This window comes from Triturus cristatus, chromosome 1_1 (genome assembly GCF_964204655.1).
Source record: "Triturus cristatus chromosome 1_1, aTriCri1.1, whole genome shotgun sequence".
Taxonomy (NCBI): Eukaryota; Metazoa; Chordata; class Amphibia; order Caudata; family Salamandridae; genus Triturus; species Triturus cristatus.
This window is the reverse complement of record NC_140579.1, coordinates 853,432,401-853,453,622: the sequence shown is the minus strand read 5'-3', so window position 1 is coordinate 853,453,622 and position 21,222 is coordinate 853,432,401. Positions and strand designations below refer to the sequence as shown.

Sequence of the window (21,222 nt, the reverse complement as noted above, 5' to 3'; positions counted from 1 at the left end):
ATACAAACAGCCGAAGTTTCCAGCAGTGCCATTCCCAGCTCTTCTCTGGAATAAACCAAGTGTCTTAGTCACTTTCCTATCTTGGGGTATTACAGAGATTCAGTTCCAAGCAGTGTAACTCCCCCCCACCCCCTTATGCTCTGGAATTTACAGAGTGTGTCAGTAATCCAACACAGTGAGTCCCTCCGGAGCCCTGCTCTTAGTCCCCAACAGTGTCATTGGCACCCCTTTTTTGGTTGAGCATGAGCAGCGCTGCTCTGCAAGGCATGCTGTATTACGGTATGGACGTGAAGCTCCGCCCACTCTCTGCCCAGTTTTTTCATTGGCTTGTGTCATTGTCCACTGTAAACTGTAGCTTTTCATTGGTCAATAGGATTAGTAGTCCCTCCTTAGTACCAACTATTCTCATTTTGTAACCTTCCAAGTGGACACTCCCTGTTACGTGTGTTGTTACTCGGTAGGCTTTAATTACAGCCTCTGAGCACTATTTTCCCAAAGATCTTTGTCCTGCCTGCTCTTGCCTGCAGGAAAAGGCAGGACAACTCTCTCCTAACGTATTTGCAATGCAATAGGTCTCGCATTTGCGAGAGTTCAAACTATTGGCATTGTAAATGACAATCCTTTTATTTATCTGGTTTTTAAAAAAAAAACATAAATAAAAGGCATTGTCATTTACAATGCCAACAGTTCAAACTCTCGTAAATGCGAGAAGTATTGCATTGCAAATTCTTGTTGGGATATACCAAGGGTCTCAGTCCCCAGCAATGTCAGTACATTCCTTACCCTTGAAATTTACAGTGTAAGCCCCCCCTCCTGCTCTATAATATACCGAGGGTGTCAGTCCCTAGCACTGTGAGTTCCTTTGCTGTCCTGCTGTGAATTACAGAGCTTCAATTCCCAGTAACATCAGTTGTGCCTCTTCTCTTGGAAAATGCCCAGTATATCATTCCACAGCGATGTCAGACCCTCTCCTGCCCTAAAATATACAGAGGCTATCAGTTACCAGCAACGGCAATCCTGCCTCGTATCGGATATACCAAGTGCCTCAGCCCTCATTGGTGTTAGTTCATTCCCTGCCCTGGAAAATGCGAAAGTATCAGCCCCTAAGGAATGCGTACCCCTCTGTATCTCCAGGGTGCACAGAGGTCGACCGTCCCAGCACTGTGAGTTTCGTCCTACCCTGGAACATATTCAGAGCCTCACCCTTTGTCTGGGACATACCAACTATTTCATTATCCAGCACTGTGAACTTCCACCTGCCCTGGGATACACCAAGATCCCCAGTCTCTAGGAGGGCCAGCTCCTCTTTTGCTCTAGGATACAGACTAGGCTTCAGTCATAACATCGTCGCCCTCCTCCCTGAAAAAAGAGACCTTCTGTCACAAGTACTTATCTGATGGGAATACACAGGGGGCGTCCGCGCCAGGAAAGCTAGAATTAGTCATTTTTTTGTTATCACATGCAACAACGGAGAGACCTTCAACCAGTCCTCACCTGTACCGATGGGGGGAGAGCCGGGGACTATGACTGCCATTGCTGTTGACTTGTTCCACGGTGCTCCTAACATCGTCATGGGCCACGTGCAAAGATGTGCTGCTGGTGTTCACAAGAGTGGGACTGTTCAGTAACGGAAAGTTACTCTCAGCCAAGGCAGCCTTGGAGACAAGAATCAAGATGAGTATCAAAACGGAGCAACACAGATAGGCTGAGACAGTCTGGAGGAGGTATGCTAAAAGTATGAGTGAAGGATGAACTAAAGAGAGGGTGGAATATGTGAGCCCTGACAAAAGCAGTGGGGGCGGGCTGTAAAAGGAGATTCACATATGCAGTCTTGGGACCAAAAGCGACAAAGAGCTGCTTGGTTTTCCTAAAGTATCTGGTATGTCAATGTAGTACATAAGCATTGTTAAGATCTGAAGTGCGTTAGGCCCATTCCGCAATTCAATGTGGCTGAGGAAAAAAACTGTAAGTAAAAGGTTTGATTGACATGCAACTGAGAGATGGCTTTTGGCAGAAAACATGGGAATGTTCTAAGGAAAACTTGATTACTGTGCATGTGGATGAATGGCTCCTCGACTGTTAGGGCTTGTGTTGCAAATTGATCCCTCAAAGGTGGGTAAGTGCTTTGACTGTAACCAGCCAGGACATAAGCAGGGAGATGCTGTCTGCACCAAGAAGCTCCCCCCTAAGGGGCCATCCACAGGGATTGCCAGTGTCAGTGTAGGGGTGGAGAATGGTGCCCCAGAGAGGGGTAGTCAGGTGGGGGAAGCAACCTTAGTGTCCCTGGGAGGGGTGAATATTGCAACCCTTGCTGCCTTACCTCCAAACGTGGACAAGTACATGCAGAGACCTAAAGTGAATGGGACTGAGGTTGAGGCTATCAGAGACACTGGGGCTAGTGTAACTATGGTCCTGGATGAACTGGTGCCTCCAGAGAGGTTGTTACCTGGTGAGTTTTACCAGGTGACCTATGCAGACAGCACTACCAAACTCCATCCTATGGCTGTGGTGGATTTGGAATGGGGAGGTGTGACCGGCCCTAAGGAGGTAGCTGCGTCAAACGTGCTCCCAGTCCAGTGTTTACTGGGCAATGATCTTGAAGCCTCTGTGTGGTCAGAGGTGGAGAGAGGACTCCATATGAAAATATTGGAGCTCCCTGAGTGGGTATGTGCTGTGACTAGCTCACAGACTAGCCAGAAGGGAGGGGCTGGACACTTGGACCCTGGAACAAAGGGCCAAGCATCCCAGGACAAGGGCACTGGGCATTGTGAGCCAGCCCAGGGAACTCCAGAGGTGCAGGAAGAATCTAGGCCTCTGAGGGAGGGACTCCATCCCTGCCAGAGCTGTCAGATTTGGCAGAACTAACAGGAGCAGGTGGACCCTCCAGAGAGGAGTTCAGTCAGGGACAGCGTGACTATCCCACCCTTGAGAGCTTGAGGCGGATCGCTTCTAAGCAAGAGGAGGGGGATGACAGTGGGTTTCATAAACTCTACTGGGAAGATGGACTGCTTTATACTGAGGCCAGAAACCTCAAGGAGGGGGCCACCAGGAGGTTGGTGGTGCCCCAGAAGTACAGAGAGTTCATCCTGACTTTGGGTCATGATAGCCCCTTGGCAGGACATTTGGGACAGACAAAGACATGGAACCGGTTGGTGAACCATTTCTACTGGCCCCTTATGTCTGAAAAGTTAAAGGAGTTTTGCAGCTCCTGTGTCACCTGTCAGGCCAGTGGCAAGGCAGGGGGCAAGACAAAGGCTCCCCTAATACCACTGCCAGTGGTTGGGGTTCCTTTTGAAAGGGTGGGGATGGACATTGTTGGTCCCCTGGACCCACCTACTGCATCAGGGAATAGGTATATCTTAGTGGTAGTTGACCACACCACTAGATAGCCTGAAGCCATACCTCTTAGAACCATTAATGCTCCTGCTGTGGCTAGAGCACTGCTTGGTGTGTTCACCAGAGTGGGTTTTCCAAAAGAGGTGGTGTCAGATAGGGGCACGAACTTCCTGTCCAGCTATCTGACTGCCATGTGGGATGAGTGTGGTGTTAACTAAAAGTTCACCACCCCCTATCACCCACAAGCAAATGGTTTTGTTGCGAGATTCAACAATACCCTGAAGGGCATGATAAATAGGTTGTCAGAGAAATTCAGGAGGAGATGGGATGTTCTCCTCCCATGCCTACTGTTTGCCTACAGGGAGGTGCCACAGAAAGGGGTTGGTTTCAGTCCCTTTAAGTTGTTGTTTGGACACCCTGTGAGGGGGCCATTGAGCCTGCTAAGAGAGTCTTTAGAGAAGCCTCTTAAGGAAGCAAAGGACAATGTGCTTGTTTATGTGCTAGGCATGAGATCTAGGATGGCAGAGAAGATGTACAAGGCAAACAGGAAACTTGAGGCCAGCTAGGAGCTCATGAAGCACTGGTATGGTCAAAAGGCTACTATGCCTGAGTATACTCCAGGACAATTGGTGTGGGTGTTGGAGCCTGAGGCTCCCAGGGCCCTCCATGACAAGTGAAGTGGGCCCTATCCAATCTTTGAGAAGAAGGGTGAGGTCACCTATTTCGTTGACCTTGGCACCCCCAGGAACCCTCACAGGGTCCTGCATGTGAATAGATTGAAACCCCACCATGACAGGGCAGACATGACCATGTTACTGGTCACTGATGAGAGTGTGGAGGAGGAAACTGAGCCTGTGCCCGACCTCCTCTCCACTAATGTGCAAGATGGGTCAGTGGAGGGAGTTGTACTCTCTCCCAAATTGACAGACCAGCAGCACAGAGACTGTAAGCAGGTGCTGGAGCAGTTTGCTGGCCTGTTCTCTTTGACCCCAGGCATCATTGAGTGGTGTGTGCACCACATTGACACTGGTGACAGCCTACCTGTCAAAAATAAACTGTACAGGTTGTCTGACCATGTCAGAGCCAGCATTAAAGCTGAGGTTGCTAAGATTCTGGAACTGGGGGTAATTGAACTGTCTGAGTGTCCATGGGCCAGTCCAGTGGTGCTGGTACCTAAACCTAATCCTCAGGGGGGACCCAAGGAGTTAAGGTTCTGTGTGGACTACAGAGGTTTGAATGCAGTCACAAAACTGACGCTCGCCCTATACCTAGAGCTGATGAGCTCATTGATAGGTTGGGGGCTGCTAAGTACCTGAGTACTTTTGATTTGACTTCAGGTTACTGGCAGATTGCTGACCTCTCCTTTGCTCCATCAGTGAGGGCATTCTCCACACTAGAGGGACATTATCAGTCCAAGGTAATGCTCTTTGGATTAAAGAATGCACCTGCCACCTTCCAAAGGTGGGTGAACAGGGTCTTGTCTGGGTTGGAACAGTTCAGTGCAGATTACCTGGATGATATAGCTGTATACAGTTCTACCTGGGGGGGATCACTTAAACCACCTAAGAGAAGTGCTTCAGGCCATGCAGCAAGCAGGTCTCACTATTAAGGCAAGCAAGTGTCAAATAGGGCAGAGTTCTGTGGTGTACCTGGGCCACCTGGTAGGTAGGGGCCATGTATAGCCTTTCCAAGCAACAATTCAAACCGTTTTGGATTGGACAGCTCCTGTTACCCAGACTCAGGTCAGGGCATTCCTTGGACTGACAGGGTACTATAGAAGGTTTGTTCAAAATTATGGGACCATTGTGGGGGCCCTAAAAGAACTCACTTTTAAAAAGAGGCCCAAGAAGGTGATTTGGACCCCAGAGTGTAGGTAGGCTTTTGATACTCTGAAAGCTGCTATGTGTTCAGCACCAGTGCTACTATCCCCTGACTACACATAGGAATTTGTGGTTCAGACAGATGCTTCAGAGCAAGGGATTGGGGCAGTGTTGTCACAGCTAAATGAAGGGGGCCTTGATCAGCCAGTTGCCTTTATTAGCAGGAGGCTTCTTCCCCAAGAGCAGAGGTGGAGTGCAATTGAGAGAGAGGCTTTTGCTGTGGTGTGGTCCCTAAAAAATTGAGACCATATTTGTTTGGGACTCACTTTCGTATTCAAACTGACCACAGACCTCTCAGATGGCTCATGCATATGAGAGGGGAGAATCCCAAGCTGTTAAGGTGGTTCATTTCCCTACAGGGAATGGACTTTACAGTGGAACTCAGACCTAGGGTTGCCCATGCAAATGCAGATGGACTTTCCCAGTTTTTCCACTTAGCTGATGAGGACTACCAGGGTGTAGGTTAGTAACCCATCACCTTTCGTTTGGGGGGGAGGGGGGCTATATTGCAAAGTCATCCTGTGCCCTAGGCACCCCCCCACACTTTTTGCTGACTGATGCTGGTGGTAACTGATTTTGACTAACCCAGGGCTCTGCCTAACCAGGCCCAGGGCCAGTGCTAAGCTGAAAGGAACACATTAGAATACAGTTAAAACACCTAACATACACTAGGGTACACTATGGTATGGTGGGCTACCCCTGTAATTGGCATGTCCTACCCCCTAAGCCCCTAGTATATAATAGGGCAAGGGATTGAAACTACCTAGAAGTCCCCAGTACCCTGGGGCATGGCAATTTAGAGGCCAGCAGCTTTTTCTGCACTTGCATGTGTGCACTGCTGAAGCCTGAGGTCAGTTTAAAAACGGCCCTGGGTGCCAGGACTGCTTTTAAAAAGTAAATTGTGCCCAAACTCGACTTTGGTGGTAGGGGCACTTAAAAATGGGTATCCCAGGGGTGGGGGGTCAGTTATCTATAAGGTACACCCTTATAAAATGAGTTTTTATATGCCTGGGTAAAGTGAAATTTCACATTTCACTCCACATTGTGGTAAAGTGCTGCTCAAATTCGACTTTGATGCTAGGAGCACAGTAAAAGGAGAATCTGCAATATTTCTACAGATTCAGAACCCCCAAAGTCTCCCCTAGGTGTTCCTGGGGTGGGGTTCCTGTAGATATAATGCAAGTACTCATAAAATATTTTTTTGTAAGTCCTGGTGCTGGAAAAATGTCCCAAGTAAATTTTCCATTGCAAATCCCTTGTTACATAGGTTAACATGATAGAAAGTTACTGATTAATAACTATTGATAGGAGAGGACTGGACTGGCCATTCAAAGACTTCCCGGAATGGCTGTAGTAACTCCAACAATATCATATTGTTGAATTTCTCCTAAAGTGTACATACAAGAAGTTATAAGACTTTCATGTTTGTAAGTCCAAATTCAGCCTTCCAGTGGTCTGCCCTGATTGGTCAGAGTTAAGTGGATTAGCCAGGTTGCTTTAAAGAGATGATAAAGAACCCCTGGGGTTAACATCTCTGCTGGGAGGGCAGTGAGCTGATCGATAGGAATGCCAGGCCAGGGGGTGGAGTTGTAAACCATGCTCTTCAAAGGCAGAGGGGAGGCCTGGGTGTCAGTTACACTTTTACACTTTTGACGCAGAGTCAGGGCTAGGCTTAAGGAAGGTATGTGCAGATAGTAGTGGGAGAGTCTAGGGAAATAAGCCATCCCTGGGGGTGTGTTTAGCCAGGTCTTGACTCTCTGCTGGAAAATCAGCCATTATGGATTTGGAAGATTTGATGTACTCTGGGACAAAATAATGCCACACTCTACAGGATGTGGTCATCGCCTTGAGGAGTTACCCTGCTCCCATTGGTCAGGAGTGACCTGCTGCTTGACCCAGAGAATTCTGAATAAGCATCTGAGAGGGGCAGAGCCCTCCAGATCTGCTGCTTGAAACTTACTGAAGCAAGAAGTGCCCTGCTGAGAAGTTTTGCTGTGCAAATATTTCTAAGGCCTGACCTCTGAAGACTGCACCAACTGAAACTGCAGCCCTGTGGATTACCTTGCTGCAAAAGGACTAAAGCGTGGACTCCCTGCAAGCTACAGGTTAACAGAGCTCACCTGGACATCCCCACAAAGAATTCCCAGCCTGGAGTACCAGTGGATTTGTAAGGGTTTTGTTCAAGTGGATTGCGGAATTGAAGTTTCACATTTTCAAGGGCCCTCTTGGAGATTCCAGAACCTTGGATTGTGTGTTGGATACTTTGGGACCCGCAAGCAGGAAGGAGTTCTAAATGGACCCCGCCTGCTGGAGAAGGCGCACCACACATTTGGTAAGTGTGAGAAGTTGGCCTGGTATATGATGCTCACTAGTTAAAGTGATCACCTTGTACCATGCCAAGCAACCCTTATGGTGTGGTTGTAAGTCAACCTTTTCGGACTAGCTGCCCTAGTGGTAGCGTAGGCTAAGCAGTCTTTGAGGCTAAACTCGTGATGCGTGTTAAGCCAGCTGTTTTACCAAATGTAACCCCCTTTTATACCAATGAAAGGACACCACACAGATATATATTCAAAATATATATGTATTTATTTCTCAAAGTAACCCCTAGTCTCTTTATGAGCACAGGAGCACAAATCGTCAAACAAGATTATCACAGAATACACAGAAGTTGCACGTTATATGGATAGGCCCTGGTGGCCACTCAAACCATATACTAAAATAGTGGTATAAGTACCACGAACAGAAAAGGGAAAAGGCCTAGGGCCTCTAGAATCGCTGGGCCTACAAGGAGCTAACGTCAGTTAGTGACCAGGAGGTCCACGGGTGGCGTGTGCAGAGCAAATAGTCACACGCGTGCTCCCATAGGTTTCAATGGGTGCGTAAAAAGTACAAAGTTACTGCAAAGAGGATCTTCCGGATGGACTAGGAACTCAAGATTTGGAACACAGGCACTAGAGATGTAATACTACACTTGGGAACAGGTGTGCCAGCTTTACCTCACCCACAGGAAGCGGGTGCATAGGCCTCGAAGTGCGTCGGGTTGCTTCTATCTGTTCCGTGGAGCTTGAAGACAAAGATGCTGCAGGCGGTCGGTCCGGGAGAGATGCAGTGGATCCAAGAGTGGATCGGAGATGTTGAAGACCTGTAAGCAGAGGGGACAGTGTTCACAGTCACTAGCCAGTGACCAGCGTGGCACCAGGTGGGTACCAGGCGATGTCGGGTGCAAACAGGTGATGAGGGGTAGCTTGTCTCCGCAGCCACGTGGTCCCTGAAGGTCGACGACGTCCAGGAGTCGGCTCACGAGCTGTCCCACGCAGGCTCTCGCTGTCGGCGGTGTCGGCGACTTGATCGAAGCAAACAAGCCTTGGCAAAAGCAATTGTAGGAGGATTCGGAAATCAGCTGTTGGTTCTGACCAGCAAGGTCAGAGGGATTGCTCCTTTGGAGGGGAGCAAGGGCCAGTCTGGAGCAACCAGACCAGCAGTGTATTTCGTAGAGTTCGTCGCCAAGATGGCCACTAGCCAGCGGGCCAGCAACCGGTTGGGCGCGTCGAGTGGCAAAATGCAGAAGGGCCCCACGCAGATCGTGGAGATGCTGGAGGGCTCACCTTTGGTGCAGATGCTGCTCGGGGGTTGGGCTTCTCAGATCCCAAAGCACAACTTGGAGGGAGCCTCGGTTGTTGCACTTGTCAGCTTGTCGTAGTCGTTCCAAGATGGCTGGCTCCACGTGTCTCGGTGCCTCCACGGGTCTCCTCTTTTCAGGGACTGTGGATCGGGCGGTGAGAGGTCTGGAGGTCCAGGTCTTTCAGTCTCTGGGCTCGGGCTCCGGCGGGAGGCGGCGGCAAAGCAGACGTTGATGCGCTGGATGGTGCTTGCGTTAGCAAGGTGGTCACTCCCTGACCACAGGGGAGATTTTCTTCAGTCTTCTGTGCAGCAGAATGTCGAAGTTCCCGTCTTCTTCTTAGTTTCAAGTTGATCCCAGGATGTCTGAAGTCTTAGGACACAGCTCCTACCTTTAAGCGGATTCTAGGGGCCGGACTACCTGCTAGGTCCCTCCCTATGGGTGGGACCAGGAAGGGGGGTGGTTACACCCCCAATCCTTTGTCCAGCTCGCCCCAGGCCCGGGACTGGTGTGCCCCAGGACCGGTTTGAACTGGCATATGCACCGAGGCTCCTTGTGAGCCACAGGCATGTCTGGTTTCTTTCAAGCCCTACCTGACCAATACACAAAATCCTGTCTGGGGTGGTGCACGCACCTCCCCTGGCAGGAAACCCTTTGTCCACACCTCCCAAGCTGGAAGGACTCCCAGCAGCAGGAGGGCAGACTTGTGTCTGTGGTGGCAGCATCCATTTTGTGGAGCTGAGGCTATGTCTGATTTTACCCGGGTTTCAGGTACTGTACATGTCGTGTCCCTCTAGAAGGGTGGAATGCTAACCCCGTCGCCAGAATTGGTGAGGGGTTAGTATTCCAATTCGTATGACACCTTACTCGACATGTTTTGATAAAGCCAAACCAAAGATAGCATTTAACCGCGAGGTTCATAATGCACTTAAGAGTATATGGTATGACGATATCTGGAAACAGTAGAAGGAAGTTGTTCTGACCACTGCAGACAGGCTCAGCTCATGCCAGAGCACCATCTCACATGGAACCAAGCACTCTGCCTTCAGGATTGTTAAGGCCTGCCATAGGAGTGACTTATAGGTTACCAGGTGTCCCATTTAAGGTTAGGTATAGGTATACTACACCTAAGTAAGAGGTGATTACACCAACTTACCCCAGCTGAGTGATCAGCCAGTTGTGTCAGATTGTTAGGCCAAGCCTGGGGTGGCATAATACATGCTGCAGCCCTTGGCAGGCCTTGGGTAATCCAATGCCCTGGGTACCTAGTGTACACTGGTACAGGGGCTGACAGGGTGATCCACTTCCAATTGGTTATGCACCTAGGGTGCATAGTTTTAATTTAGTAGAGAGAACAGCAGGCTGGGGGTCTGATTGGCAGGCCCACAGCCTCAATATGTCAAAAACCAGTGAAGCAAAAAGCAAAAATTTGGGGTGACCATAGGATAGCAGACCCTACTCTCCTACACAACCCCCCCCCAAACGCTGGGACATTAAACTAGCCTTGACCAGTCTCGTCTTCATGTCCTAAGTGGAAGTACCTGGAGAGACCATCTGCATTCCCATGGTCAGTACCTGGCCGGTGCTCCACTGTAAAGTCCATCCCCTGTAGGGAAATGGACCACCTAAGCAGTTTGGGGTTTTCACCCTTCATCTGATTTAGCCACAAGAGGGGCTTATGGTCGGTCTGAATCTTGAAGTGAGTGCCAAACAAGTATGGCCTCAGCTTCTTCAGGGCCCACACCACAGCAAAGGCCTCCCTCTCAATAGCTGACCAATTCTTCTCTCTGGGGGTCAACCTTCTGCTAATAAAAGCAATGGGTTGGTCTTGACCATCTACATTAAGTTGTGACAGCACAGCTCCCACACCCAACTCAGAAGCATCTGTTTGGACAATAAACTCTTTGGAGTAGTCAGGACTTTTCAGGATAGGTGCAGAGCACATGGCCTTCTTCAGGTCATCAAATGCCTTTTGACAGCTTACTGTCCACTGAACCTTTTTGGGCATCTTCTTGGATGTCAGATCATTAAGAGGAGTCACAATGGACCCATAGTTCTTAACAAACTTCCTGTAGTACCCAGTCAAGCCCAAGAAAGCTCGAACTTGAGTCTGGGTGGTTGGAGGGGACCAGTCCTTGATGGATTGTATCTTACTCTCCAGTGGTTGAACTTGGCCTCCACCTACAAGGTGGCCCAAATACACAACCTTACTCTGCCCTATCTGGCACTTAGTAGCCTTGATAGTGAGGCCTGCCCTCTGCAGGGCCTCCAGAGCCTTCTTCAGGTGGATCAGGTGATCCTCCCAGGTGGAGCTAAAGACAGCAATGTCATCAAGATATGCTGCACAAAAGTCATCCAACCCAGTAAGGACTTGGTTCACCAGCCTTTGGAAGGTGGCAGGTGCATTCTTCAGACCAAAGGGCATCACCACAAACTGATAATGCCCACCTGGGGTTGAGAATGCTGTTTTGGCCTTAGACTCCTCAGCTAATCTGATTTGCCAATAGCCAGCTGTTAAGTCAAATGTGCTCAAAAACTTTGCAGAAGCTAGTTTGTCTATGAGCTCATCTGCCCTTGGAATAGGGTGTGCATCTGTCCTGGTGACAGCATTGAGTCCTCTGTAATCCACACAGAACCTCATCTCTCTCTTGCCATCTTTGGTGTGAGGTTTGGGGACCAGAACCACTGGGCTAGCCCAGGGGCTCTCTGAGGGTTCAATGACACCTAATTCCAGCATTTTATGTACCTCAGCCTTTATACAGTCCCTGACGTGGTCAGGTTGTCTGTAAAGTTTGTTCTTTACAGGCAGACTGTCACCAGTGTCCACAACATGGGTACACCAGTCAGTTTGACTAGGTATCAAGGAAAACATATGTGAAAATGATTGTAGAACCTGTCTACATTCAGTCTGCTGATGGGCAGTGAGGTTGCCTCCAAGGGTCACTCCTTCAACTGAGCCATCTTCAGGGTTCTGAGACAACAGGTCTGGGAGAGGGTCACTCTCTTCCTCCTGTCCCTCATCTGTAGCCATGAGCAAGCCCATGTCTGCCCTGTCAACATATGCTTTAAGCCTGTTAACATGGAGTACCCGGTGGGGACTCCTGGGAGTTCCTAGGTCCACCAAGTAGGTGACCTCTCCCTTCTTTTCCAGGATTGTATGGGGTCCAGACCATTTGTCTTGGAGTGCTGCTGGGGCCACTGGCTCCAACACCCATACCTTCTGTCCTGGCTGAAACTCAACCAAGACAGCCTTTTGGTCATGCCAAGCTTTCTGTAAGGCCTGGCTTGCCTCAAGGTTTTTGGATGCCTTCTCCATATACTCAGCCATCCTGGAGCGGAGACCAAGTACATAGTCCACTATGTCTAGCTTAGGCTTTTTGAGAGGTAACTCCCATCCTTCCTTCACCAAACACAGTGGGCCTCTCACAGGGTGCCCAAACAACAATTCAAAGGGGCTGTAGCCAACTCCTTTTTGTGGGACCTCTCTGTAAGCAAACAGAAGGCAGGGTAGAAGGATGTCCCATCTTCGCCTGAGCTTTTCAGGTAATCCTTTGATCATACCCTTTAGGGTCTTGTTGAATCTCTCAACAAGCCCATTGCATTGTGGGTGATAAGGGGTGGTGAACTTGTAGTTGACACCACATTCCTTCCACATAGCTGTTAAGTATCCTGACATAAAGTTGGTACCTCTGTCAGATACTACCTCCTTAGGAAACCCCACTCTGGAGAATACTCCCAGCAGGGCCCTGGCCACAACAGGAGCTGTAGTGGTCCTAAGGGGAATTGCCTCTGGATACCTGGTGGCATGATCCACTACCACCAGTATAAATCTGTGCCCAGATGCAGTGGGAGGATCCATGGGACCCACTGTGTCTATTCCCACTCTTTCAAAGGGGACCCCCACCACAGGTAGTGGTATTAGGGGGGCCTTTGTTGTGCCACCTGATTTGCCACTGGCTTGGCAGGTAACACAGGAGCGACAAAACTCCTTTGTATCTTCATTCATATGAGGCCAGTGAAAGTGAGGGACAAGCCTGTCCCAAGTCTTGTTCTGGCCTAAGTGTCCTGCTAAAGGAATGTCATGGGCCAAGGTAAGAAGGAAGCCCCTAAATTGCAGAGGTATGACCAACCTCCTGGTAGCACCAGGCTTGGGGTCTCTAGCCTCTGAATAAAGGAGCCCTTCATCCCAATACACTTTATGGGTACCTTGAGCATTCCCAGCAGCCTCAGCAGCAGCCAGCTGTCTGAGGGGTTCAAGAGAGGGACAGGATAACTGAGCCTGCCTCAAGTCAGCCCTTGAAGGTCCCCCTGTCCCCAGAAACTCAACCTGATCAGGTTCAAGCTCTTCAGGGACAGTTCCTTCAGGGTCCTCTAGATCAGCTTCCTGGGAAGGCTGATCATCACTCTGAGGCAGGGGGGAAGGCACAGCCTTGACCCTCCTGTTCTTCTTCTTGGTAGGTGCTTGGTCCATTGTTCCAGGATCCAAGACCTGAGGTTCAGTGAGGCACTTTTTGGCCTGTGACCTGGTCACAGCAAGGACATGTGATGATATACCTAACATCTCTGCATGAGTCCTGTACTCCACTTCTGACCATAGAGAACTCTCTAGGTCATTGCCCAACAAACATTCTACTGGGAGGTCTGCACTAACCACAACCCTTTTGAGGCCAGTTACCCCTCCCCATGAAAAGTTAACAACTGCCACACTATGTGAAGTAGTGGCATTGCTGGCATTGGTCACCAGGTAGTTCTCACCTGGTATGTACTGTCCAGGGTCCACAAAGCCTGGTGTCACCATAGTGACACTGGCACATGTGTCCCTGTAGGCTTGAGCCACTTTGTCATTAATTAAAGGAGTCTGTCTGTACTTGCCCAGGTTACTGGGGCTCACAGTCAGGGACAAATCAATGTCCCCATCACAGATCAAGACTGCCTGTGTAAGGGTTCTGTCTAAGTCAGAATCTCCTTCAGTTCCCATAGTGATTCCCACTACACCCTTTGTCTGGGGACCAACACTGCTAACAGTAGTACTGGGAGCAGGTGCCTTAGGGGCAACAGTGTTGGGGGCTCCACCCTTTTTGCAATCACTAGTCCAGTGAGTTGTATTTTTACAATGATTGCACCAGGGTTTCTTCTGACCTTCTTTCTTCTTCTTGGACTGTTGGGACCCACCCTCCTTAGCAGTAGTTTGGGGCCCTGTTGAAGACTTCTGGTCTTTAGGTTTCTCATCTCCACCCTTTTGGTCTGTTTTCTTCTGATCACCCCCTTGGCCCTGGTTCTGGTTCTTTTGCTTAACCCTGGTTCTGACCCATTTGTCTGCCTTCTTTCCCAATTCTTGGGGAGAGGTCAGATCAGAGTCAACCAAGTGTTGATGCAGTTGCTGGTTTTGACAGTTATTTAAAATCTGTTCTCTCATCATCAAATTATACAATCCTGTAAAATCAGATACCTTACTTCCCAGCAACCAACCCTCCAAAGCCTTAGTGGCACATTCAATGTATTCAGACCAGTCCTGAGTCTGTGTCTTTTGGGTGTCTCTGAACATTAACCTGTACTGTTCAGTGGTTAAGCCTAACCCATCAACCAGAACACTCTTCAGGACTCTGTAATTTCTGACATCCTCCTCCCTAACAGTGAGGAGTCTGTCTCTGCCTCTTCCTTCAAAGGAGAGCCAGAGGATTGCTGCCCACTGGTCTTCAGGAACCTGCTGTACTTTGCAGGCTCTCTCAAGAGCAGTTATCCATTTGTGGATGTCATCCCCACTTTTGTAGGGGGGCACAACCTTAGACAGGTTCCTATTGTCAAAGACCCTATCTTTGTCCTTAGGGACAATGCTGCCACCAGTGGGTATAGACCCACTCTCTCTAGGTTGCCTAGCCTTGTTCAGTTTTTCTTCCATCAGGGCTACTTCTAGCTCCTGCTTCCTGATCCTCAGCTGGGCTTCCTGCATTCTGGCCTCATGTTCCCTCCTCTGAGGGGTGGTCATCCTTTTCCTGGAGTGACCTTGAGAGCCTCTAGAGCCATGAGAAGCATTGGAGTCACCTGAGCGATTCCTTTGCCTCCCAAGCCCTGTGTTAAGTCCACTGGGGAGATCCAATGGGGTGAACCCATTGTCAGTCCCCAATAGCCTTAGTTTAGCTGGGCCAAGTATAATACTTGGCACTGGGCTAGTTCTCCCTTCATCATCACTACTTTCTGTATCCTCACCACTTTCCTTCCCTGTAGTATGGTTCTCATCTAAGGGATGGCTATTGGAACTGGGTACTTCTGTAGTATCTTCAGAAGTGGGGCCTCCTGTTCCTGACCCTAAGGGGGCTAACTGGGAAGCTTTCTTGAGTGCTCTCTGATTCTCATCATTCTGTAAGAGCTCTCTGAGCTCAGCAGAGTTTGGGTTCTTGGGCTGTTTAAGGCCTCTAAGAGTTGCCAAATGCCTGAGCTCATTCTGATTAAGGGTAGCAAAGCTGGATGTTGCCCTCTGGGGGTCACTCTCAACAGAGATGGGTACAGTGGACCCCTCTGCCCCGGCCATTGCTCTTAAGTGTGGGTGGATGTGTTGCAATCTACCTACACTTGTGTTTACCTACTAAACCTATCTAGTAGTTGTAGTCAGGGTGTGCTACTCCCTTTGCTCTACAACAACTAAGTTCAGTAGAACTTATGTATATCTAATCTTGTTTTATATGTACCTACAGGTACCTATGTGATCTTTCAATTGGTAACCAAGAGATTACAATGGTAAAACACAGCAAGCTCAAATCCAACCGCTGCTCACCAATGTGAGAAGTTGGCCTGGTATATGATGCTCACTAGTTAAAGTGATCACCTTGTACCATGCCAAGCAACCCTTATGGTGTGGTTGTAAGTCAACCTTTTCGGACTAGCTGCCCTAGTGGTAGCGTAGGCTAAGCAGTCTTTGAGGCTAAACTCGTGATGCGTGTTAAGCCAGCTGTTTTACCAAATGTAACCCCCTTTTATACCAATGAAAGGACACCACACAGATATATATTCAAAATATATATGTATTTATTTCTCAAAGTAACCCCTAGTCTCTTTATGAGCACAGGAGCACAAATCGTCAAACAAGATTATCACAGAATACACAGAAGTTGCACGTTATATGGATAGGCCCTGGTGGCCACTCAAACCATATACTAAAATAGTGGTATAAGTACCACGAACAGAAAAGGGAAAAGGCCTAGGGCCTCTAGAATCGCTGGGCCTACAAGGAGCTAACGTCAGTTAGTGACCAGGAGGTCCACGGGTGGCGTGTGCAGAGCAAATAGTCACACGCGTGCTCCCATAGGTTTCAATGGGTGCGTAAAAAGTACAAAGTTACTGCAAAGAGGATCTTCCGGATGGACTAGGAACTCAAGATTTGGAACACAGGCACTAGAGATGTAATACTACACTTGGGCACAGGTGTGCCAGCTTTACCTCACCCACAGGAAGCGGGTGCATAGGCCTCGAAGTGCGTCGGGTTGCTTCTATCTGTTCCGTGGAGCTTGAAGACAAAGATGCTGCAGGCGGTCGGTCCGGGAGAGATGCAGTGGATCCAAGAGTGGATCGGAGATGTTGAAGACCTGTAAGCAGAGGGGACAGTGTTCACAGTCACTAGCCAGTGACCAGCGTGGCACCAGGTGGGTACCAGGCGATGTCGGGTGCAAACAGGTGATGAGGGGTAGCTTGTCTCCGCAGCCACGTGGTCCCTGAAGGTCGACGACGTCCAGGAGTCGGCTCACGAGCTGTCCCACGCAGGCTCTCGCTGTCGGCGGTGTCGGCGACTTGATCGAAGCAAACAAGCCTTGGCAAAAGCAATTGTAGGAGGATTCGGAAATCAGCTGTTGGTTCTGACCAGCAAGGTCAGAGGGATTGCTCCTTTGGAGGGGAGCAAGGGCCAGTCTGGAGCAACCAGACCAGCAGTGTATTTCGTAGAGTTCGTCGCCAAGATGGCCACTAGCCAGCGGGCCAGCAACCGGTTGGGCGCGTCGAGTGGCAAAATGCAGAAGGGCCCCACGCAGATCGTGGAGATGCTGGAGGGCTCACCTTTGGTGCAGATGCTGCTCGGGGGTTGGGCTTCTCAGATCCCAAAGCACAACTTGGAGGGAGCCTCGGTTGTTGCACTTGTCAGCTTGTCGTAGTCGTTCCAAGATGGCTGGCTCCACGTGTCTCGGTGCCTCCACGGGTCTCCTCTTTTCAGGGACTGTGGATCGGGCGGTGAGAGGTCTGGAGGTCCAGGTCTTGTCAGTCTCTGGGCTCGGGCTCCGGCGGGAGGCGGCGGCAAAGCAGACGTTGATGCGCTGGATGGTGCTTGCGTTAGCAAGGTGGTCACTCCCTGACCACAGGGGAGATTTTCTTCAGTCTTCTGTGCAGCAGAATGTCGAAGTTCCCGTCTTCTTCTTAGTTTCAAGTTGATTCCAGGATGTCTGAAGTCTTAGGACACAGCTCCTACCTTTAAGCGGATTCTAGGGGCCGGACTACCTGCTAGGTCCCTCCCTATGGGTGGGACCAGGAAGGGGGGTGGTTACACCCCCAATCCTTTGTCCAGCTCGCCCCAGGCCCGGGACTGGTGTGCCCCAGGACCGGTTTGAACTGGCATATGCACCGAGGCTCCTTGTGAGCCACAGGCATGTCTGGTTTCTTTCAAGCCCTACCTGACCAATACACAAAATCCTGTCTGGGGTGGTGCACGCACCTCCCCTGGCAGGAAACCCTTTGTCCACACCTCCCAAGCTGGAAGGACTCCCAGCAGCAGGAGGGCAGACTTGTGTCTGTGGTGGCAGCATCCATTTTGTGGAGCTGAGGCTATGTCTGATTTTACCCGGGTTTCAGGTACTGTACATGTCGTGTCCCTCTAGAAGGGTGGAATGCTAACCCCGTCGCCAGAATTGGCGAGGGGTTAGTATTCCAATTCGTATGACACCTTACTCGACATGTTTTGATAAAGCCAAACCAAAGATAGCATTTAACCGCGAGGTTCATAATGCACTTAAGAGTATATGGTATGACGATATCTGGAAACAGTAGAAGGAAGTTGTTCCGACCACTGCAGACAGGCTCAGCTCATGCCAGAGCACCATCTCACATGGAACCAAGCACTCTGCCTTCAGGATTGTTAAGGCCTGCCATAGGAGTGACTTATAGGTTACCAGGTGTCCCATTTAAGGTTAGGTATAGGTATACTACACCTAAGTAAGAGGTGATTACACCAACTTACCCCAGCTGAGTGATCAGCCAGTTGTGTCAGATTGTTAGGCCAAGCCTGGGGTGGCATAATACATGCTGCAGCCCTTGGCAGGCCTTGGGTACACCAATGCCCTGGGTACCTAGTGTACACTGGTACAGGGGCTGACAGGGTGATCCACTTCCAATTGGTTATGCACCTAGGGTGCATAGTTTTAATTTAGTAGAGAGAACAGCAGGCTGGGGGTCTGATTGGCAGGCCCACAGCCTCAATATGTCAAAAACCAGTGAAGCAAAAAGCAAAAATTTGGGGTGACCATAGGATAGCAGACCCTACTCTCCTACAGTAAGATTCTCCAGAACAGTTTCTAAAGGTGTGTCCCTGGCGGAGCCAAGATGGCGGAGTAAGCAGACGTCCTGCTTCGGAGCTCCCGCCAGGGCCGGGTGTAGCACCGGCCGTCGGGCCGTTATCAGCGCTGCAGGTACCGGGATTTTGATCCCCAATGAACCGCGACACCTTCTCATCGAAGCCGGGGTGAACTACGGCGGCCTGGAGCTGTTTCAGCCGAGAGACGGCGGAGGCGGTGTGCGGTGCGGCCGAGGCCGCGTTGGGGAGCACAGAGCCAGCGAGTGACCTGGGAGCCGGAGGACGCAGCGACGGAGGCCCCTCAGCCTGGCATGAGTGGTGAGCAGGGGGGCCCCGAGTGAGCGGTCTCCGGAGGGGAGCGGGAGCCCCCGGGTGACTGTGGAGCTGTGCTGCGGCTGTGTGGGTCTGGCCTGCCGCGCTGACCCGTGAGAACGGCGCCAGAGGGGGGACGGGGCCACGGAGCATCCCTGGGCGCCTGAGGAGCCGGGATTTGGTCCCGGGGCTGCAGTGCCAGACTTCCGGACCGGGGGACGTCCGGCCCCCTCGCGGAAAACCCACAACAGACGCGGAGGGAGGCGGAGGGAGGCGCGGAAAGCCACGAGGAGGGCCTAAGCACCTGGGCCAGGAGTCGCCGAAGCGGGGGCTGGGGTGAGCGGTTCTCCCTTGGGCTCAGAGGAGACGCCCATGCCCGGGGATCAGCTGGCACTTGGCCCGAGACACTTGGCGGCCTGGGGCTGGTAGTCGGCGGCCCATTTAGACTGGGCAGCAGAGGTCGGCCTTCGGGGCTGGGGACAGATCAGCGGAGTAAGCCGCGGTGCGGCGGGGCACGGAGAGGCGTGAAGCCTGGTGACGGCGGAGGGGTTGGCGCCTTTCCGGTGCTTTAAGCCAGAGTTGTGACTTGCGGTGTGCCCTGCTTCCCCCTCGGTGACTGTTGGAGCATACCTGAGGGGCCTGGAGCCGGGGCCGCGCCTTTGGGACCAGAGGGGTTCCCTGGTTGGCGAGACCATGCTGGGCCCCGCTACATGGTGAGGGGAGTGAATGGAGGCGGCGAACACTGTGCCCAAAGACGGTACGAAACTGGAGGCTGCCCGTAGAGGGGGGCGTGAGGATTGCAGAAAGCACAGAGGTTTGGAAAGTGGCCTGGAATCACAGGCTGATTGCCCTCCAGCGATAGCGACACCCCCGCGGTGACCGGGAGCGGAGGCAACACAGGATGACGGGCCCATTGGCCTCACTGCACGCGGGGGCTCCTTCCGGGCTTCGTTCGGGTCTTGCCCCCTTGGGGAGGACCCCTGCAGTGCACGCACGGGGTGTTGCGGGTCGCGCCATGTCCACAGCCAGGAAACGGCAGGACAAAAACATTAAGGATCTGTTCTCCAGGTCCCCGGGTGGTCAGATGGCTGCGGCGGCGGATGCCGGGGGATCTGGAAAAGGGAAGCTGGAGGCCGGGGGCTCGGAGCCTATCATGAAGGCCTTCCTGGAGTCAATGTTCACCGCGCTACGGGATGACATCCAAACCTTCAAACAAGAGTTCACATCGGAGCTCAAGGAGGTCCGCCGAGATATGGACGGTATTGGTGAAAGGGTGGCGGACTTGGAGGGCAAGAGTGATGGAAAGGACGAGGAAATCGCAAATCTACAACAGGAAATCATCCGGCTGCATGACCAACAGGTGGACCTTCAAGTCCACCTTGAGGACCTCGAGAACCAATCTCGTCGACATAACATCCGAATTCGAGGCGTGAAAGTGGACGAGGACTCGAAGGACCTTTTCACCTATGCGAGGGAGTTATTCAATCACATCCTGGAGCGACCGCTGGACACGACCTTGGGGATTGATCGGGCGCATAGGGTGGGGCCCCCCCCAGGGTGCCGTCGGCCCCCCGGCGGACATCTTGGTGTGCGTGCAGGACTACAGTACCAAGGAGATGATAATGCAAAAGGCACGCCGTAAGCACCCCTTACAATTTCGCGATCATAGACCGGTGTTGTTTCAATATCTGTCCGCCCTCACGCTGCAAAAAAGGCACCTGTTCAGACCCATCATGATGCATCTTCAGAGCAACAACATTCCTTACAGCTGGGGTCATCCCTTCCGCTTAGTGTTTCGTAAAGACGACAAACTGTACCAGCTGCGCTCCCTGTCCGAGGCCGGCAAACTGCTGGGGGTGGATCTCCCAGAGGAAGAAGGCGGAGAAGGGGCCTCCACGACAGGTGCGGGAACCGCTGGGCCTCGGTGGCGCCAACAGGGTTGCAGACGCCGTTTTAAAAAACCGCCAGCTGCGGAGATTACGAAAGGCCGTCTGTCGGCGCTGGAAGTTGTGTCGACGGATCTTTCAGGTCCTCAGAGTGGCTGAACTGGACATGCACGGTGCCTGAGGTATTTCTTTTCTTGCATCCGGATCCCCGGCGGGAGGGAGGCTTCCTTCCGCGGTTGAGGGACATCCCCCAATGACTTTTTACCAGTCGCAGACATGTGACGGACTCTATGTTTCCAGTTCTTATTGTATTGTTTTTTTTTGTTAAGGGGTCTGTTGGGGTAGGGGAGGGAGAGAGACTGGGGCCCCACGCTCGCCTTCCCTTTAAAGCCGGAGCCTCCACTTGCATTCCCGTGCCCCTGATTCGCCTCCAAATCGGAAAACCCAGAACCGCAATGTATGTTGCTTTACAGCTGCAGTGTCCCTCATGTGATACATACCATGCCACCCACTACACTTAAGGTATTGACCCTGAATGTCCGAGGTCTTAATAACCCGGTTAAGCGTAAGGCTGTAATATCGTTCTTAGAAAATTCCCAAGCAGATCTCTGTCTCCTGCAGGAAACCCAGTTACTAGCGCGC

The 21,222-nt window shown here is 51.2% G+C and overlaps 1 protein-coding gene across 8 annotated transcripts in view; it reads right to left on the bottom strand.

Annotated features, from left to right (window-relative positions):
* FOXP4 (forkhead box P4) overlaps positions 1–21,222 on the bottom strand; it is a 973,797-nt gene that overhangs the window by 6,030 nt on the left and 946,545 nt on the right. For all 8 annotated transcript variants that reach the window (XM_085650470.1, XM_085650461.1, XM_085650455.1 and 5 more), the window contains one exon: positions 1,495–1,655. In XM_085650470.1, coding sequence (XP_085506596.1) covers positions 1,495–1,655 — 161 coding nt within the window. The remainder of the gene's footprint in view (positions 1–1,494; positions 1,656–21,222) is intronic.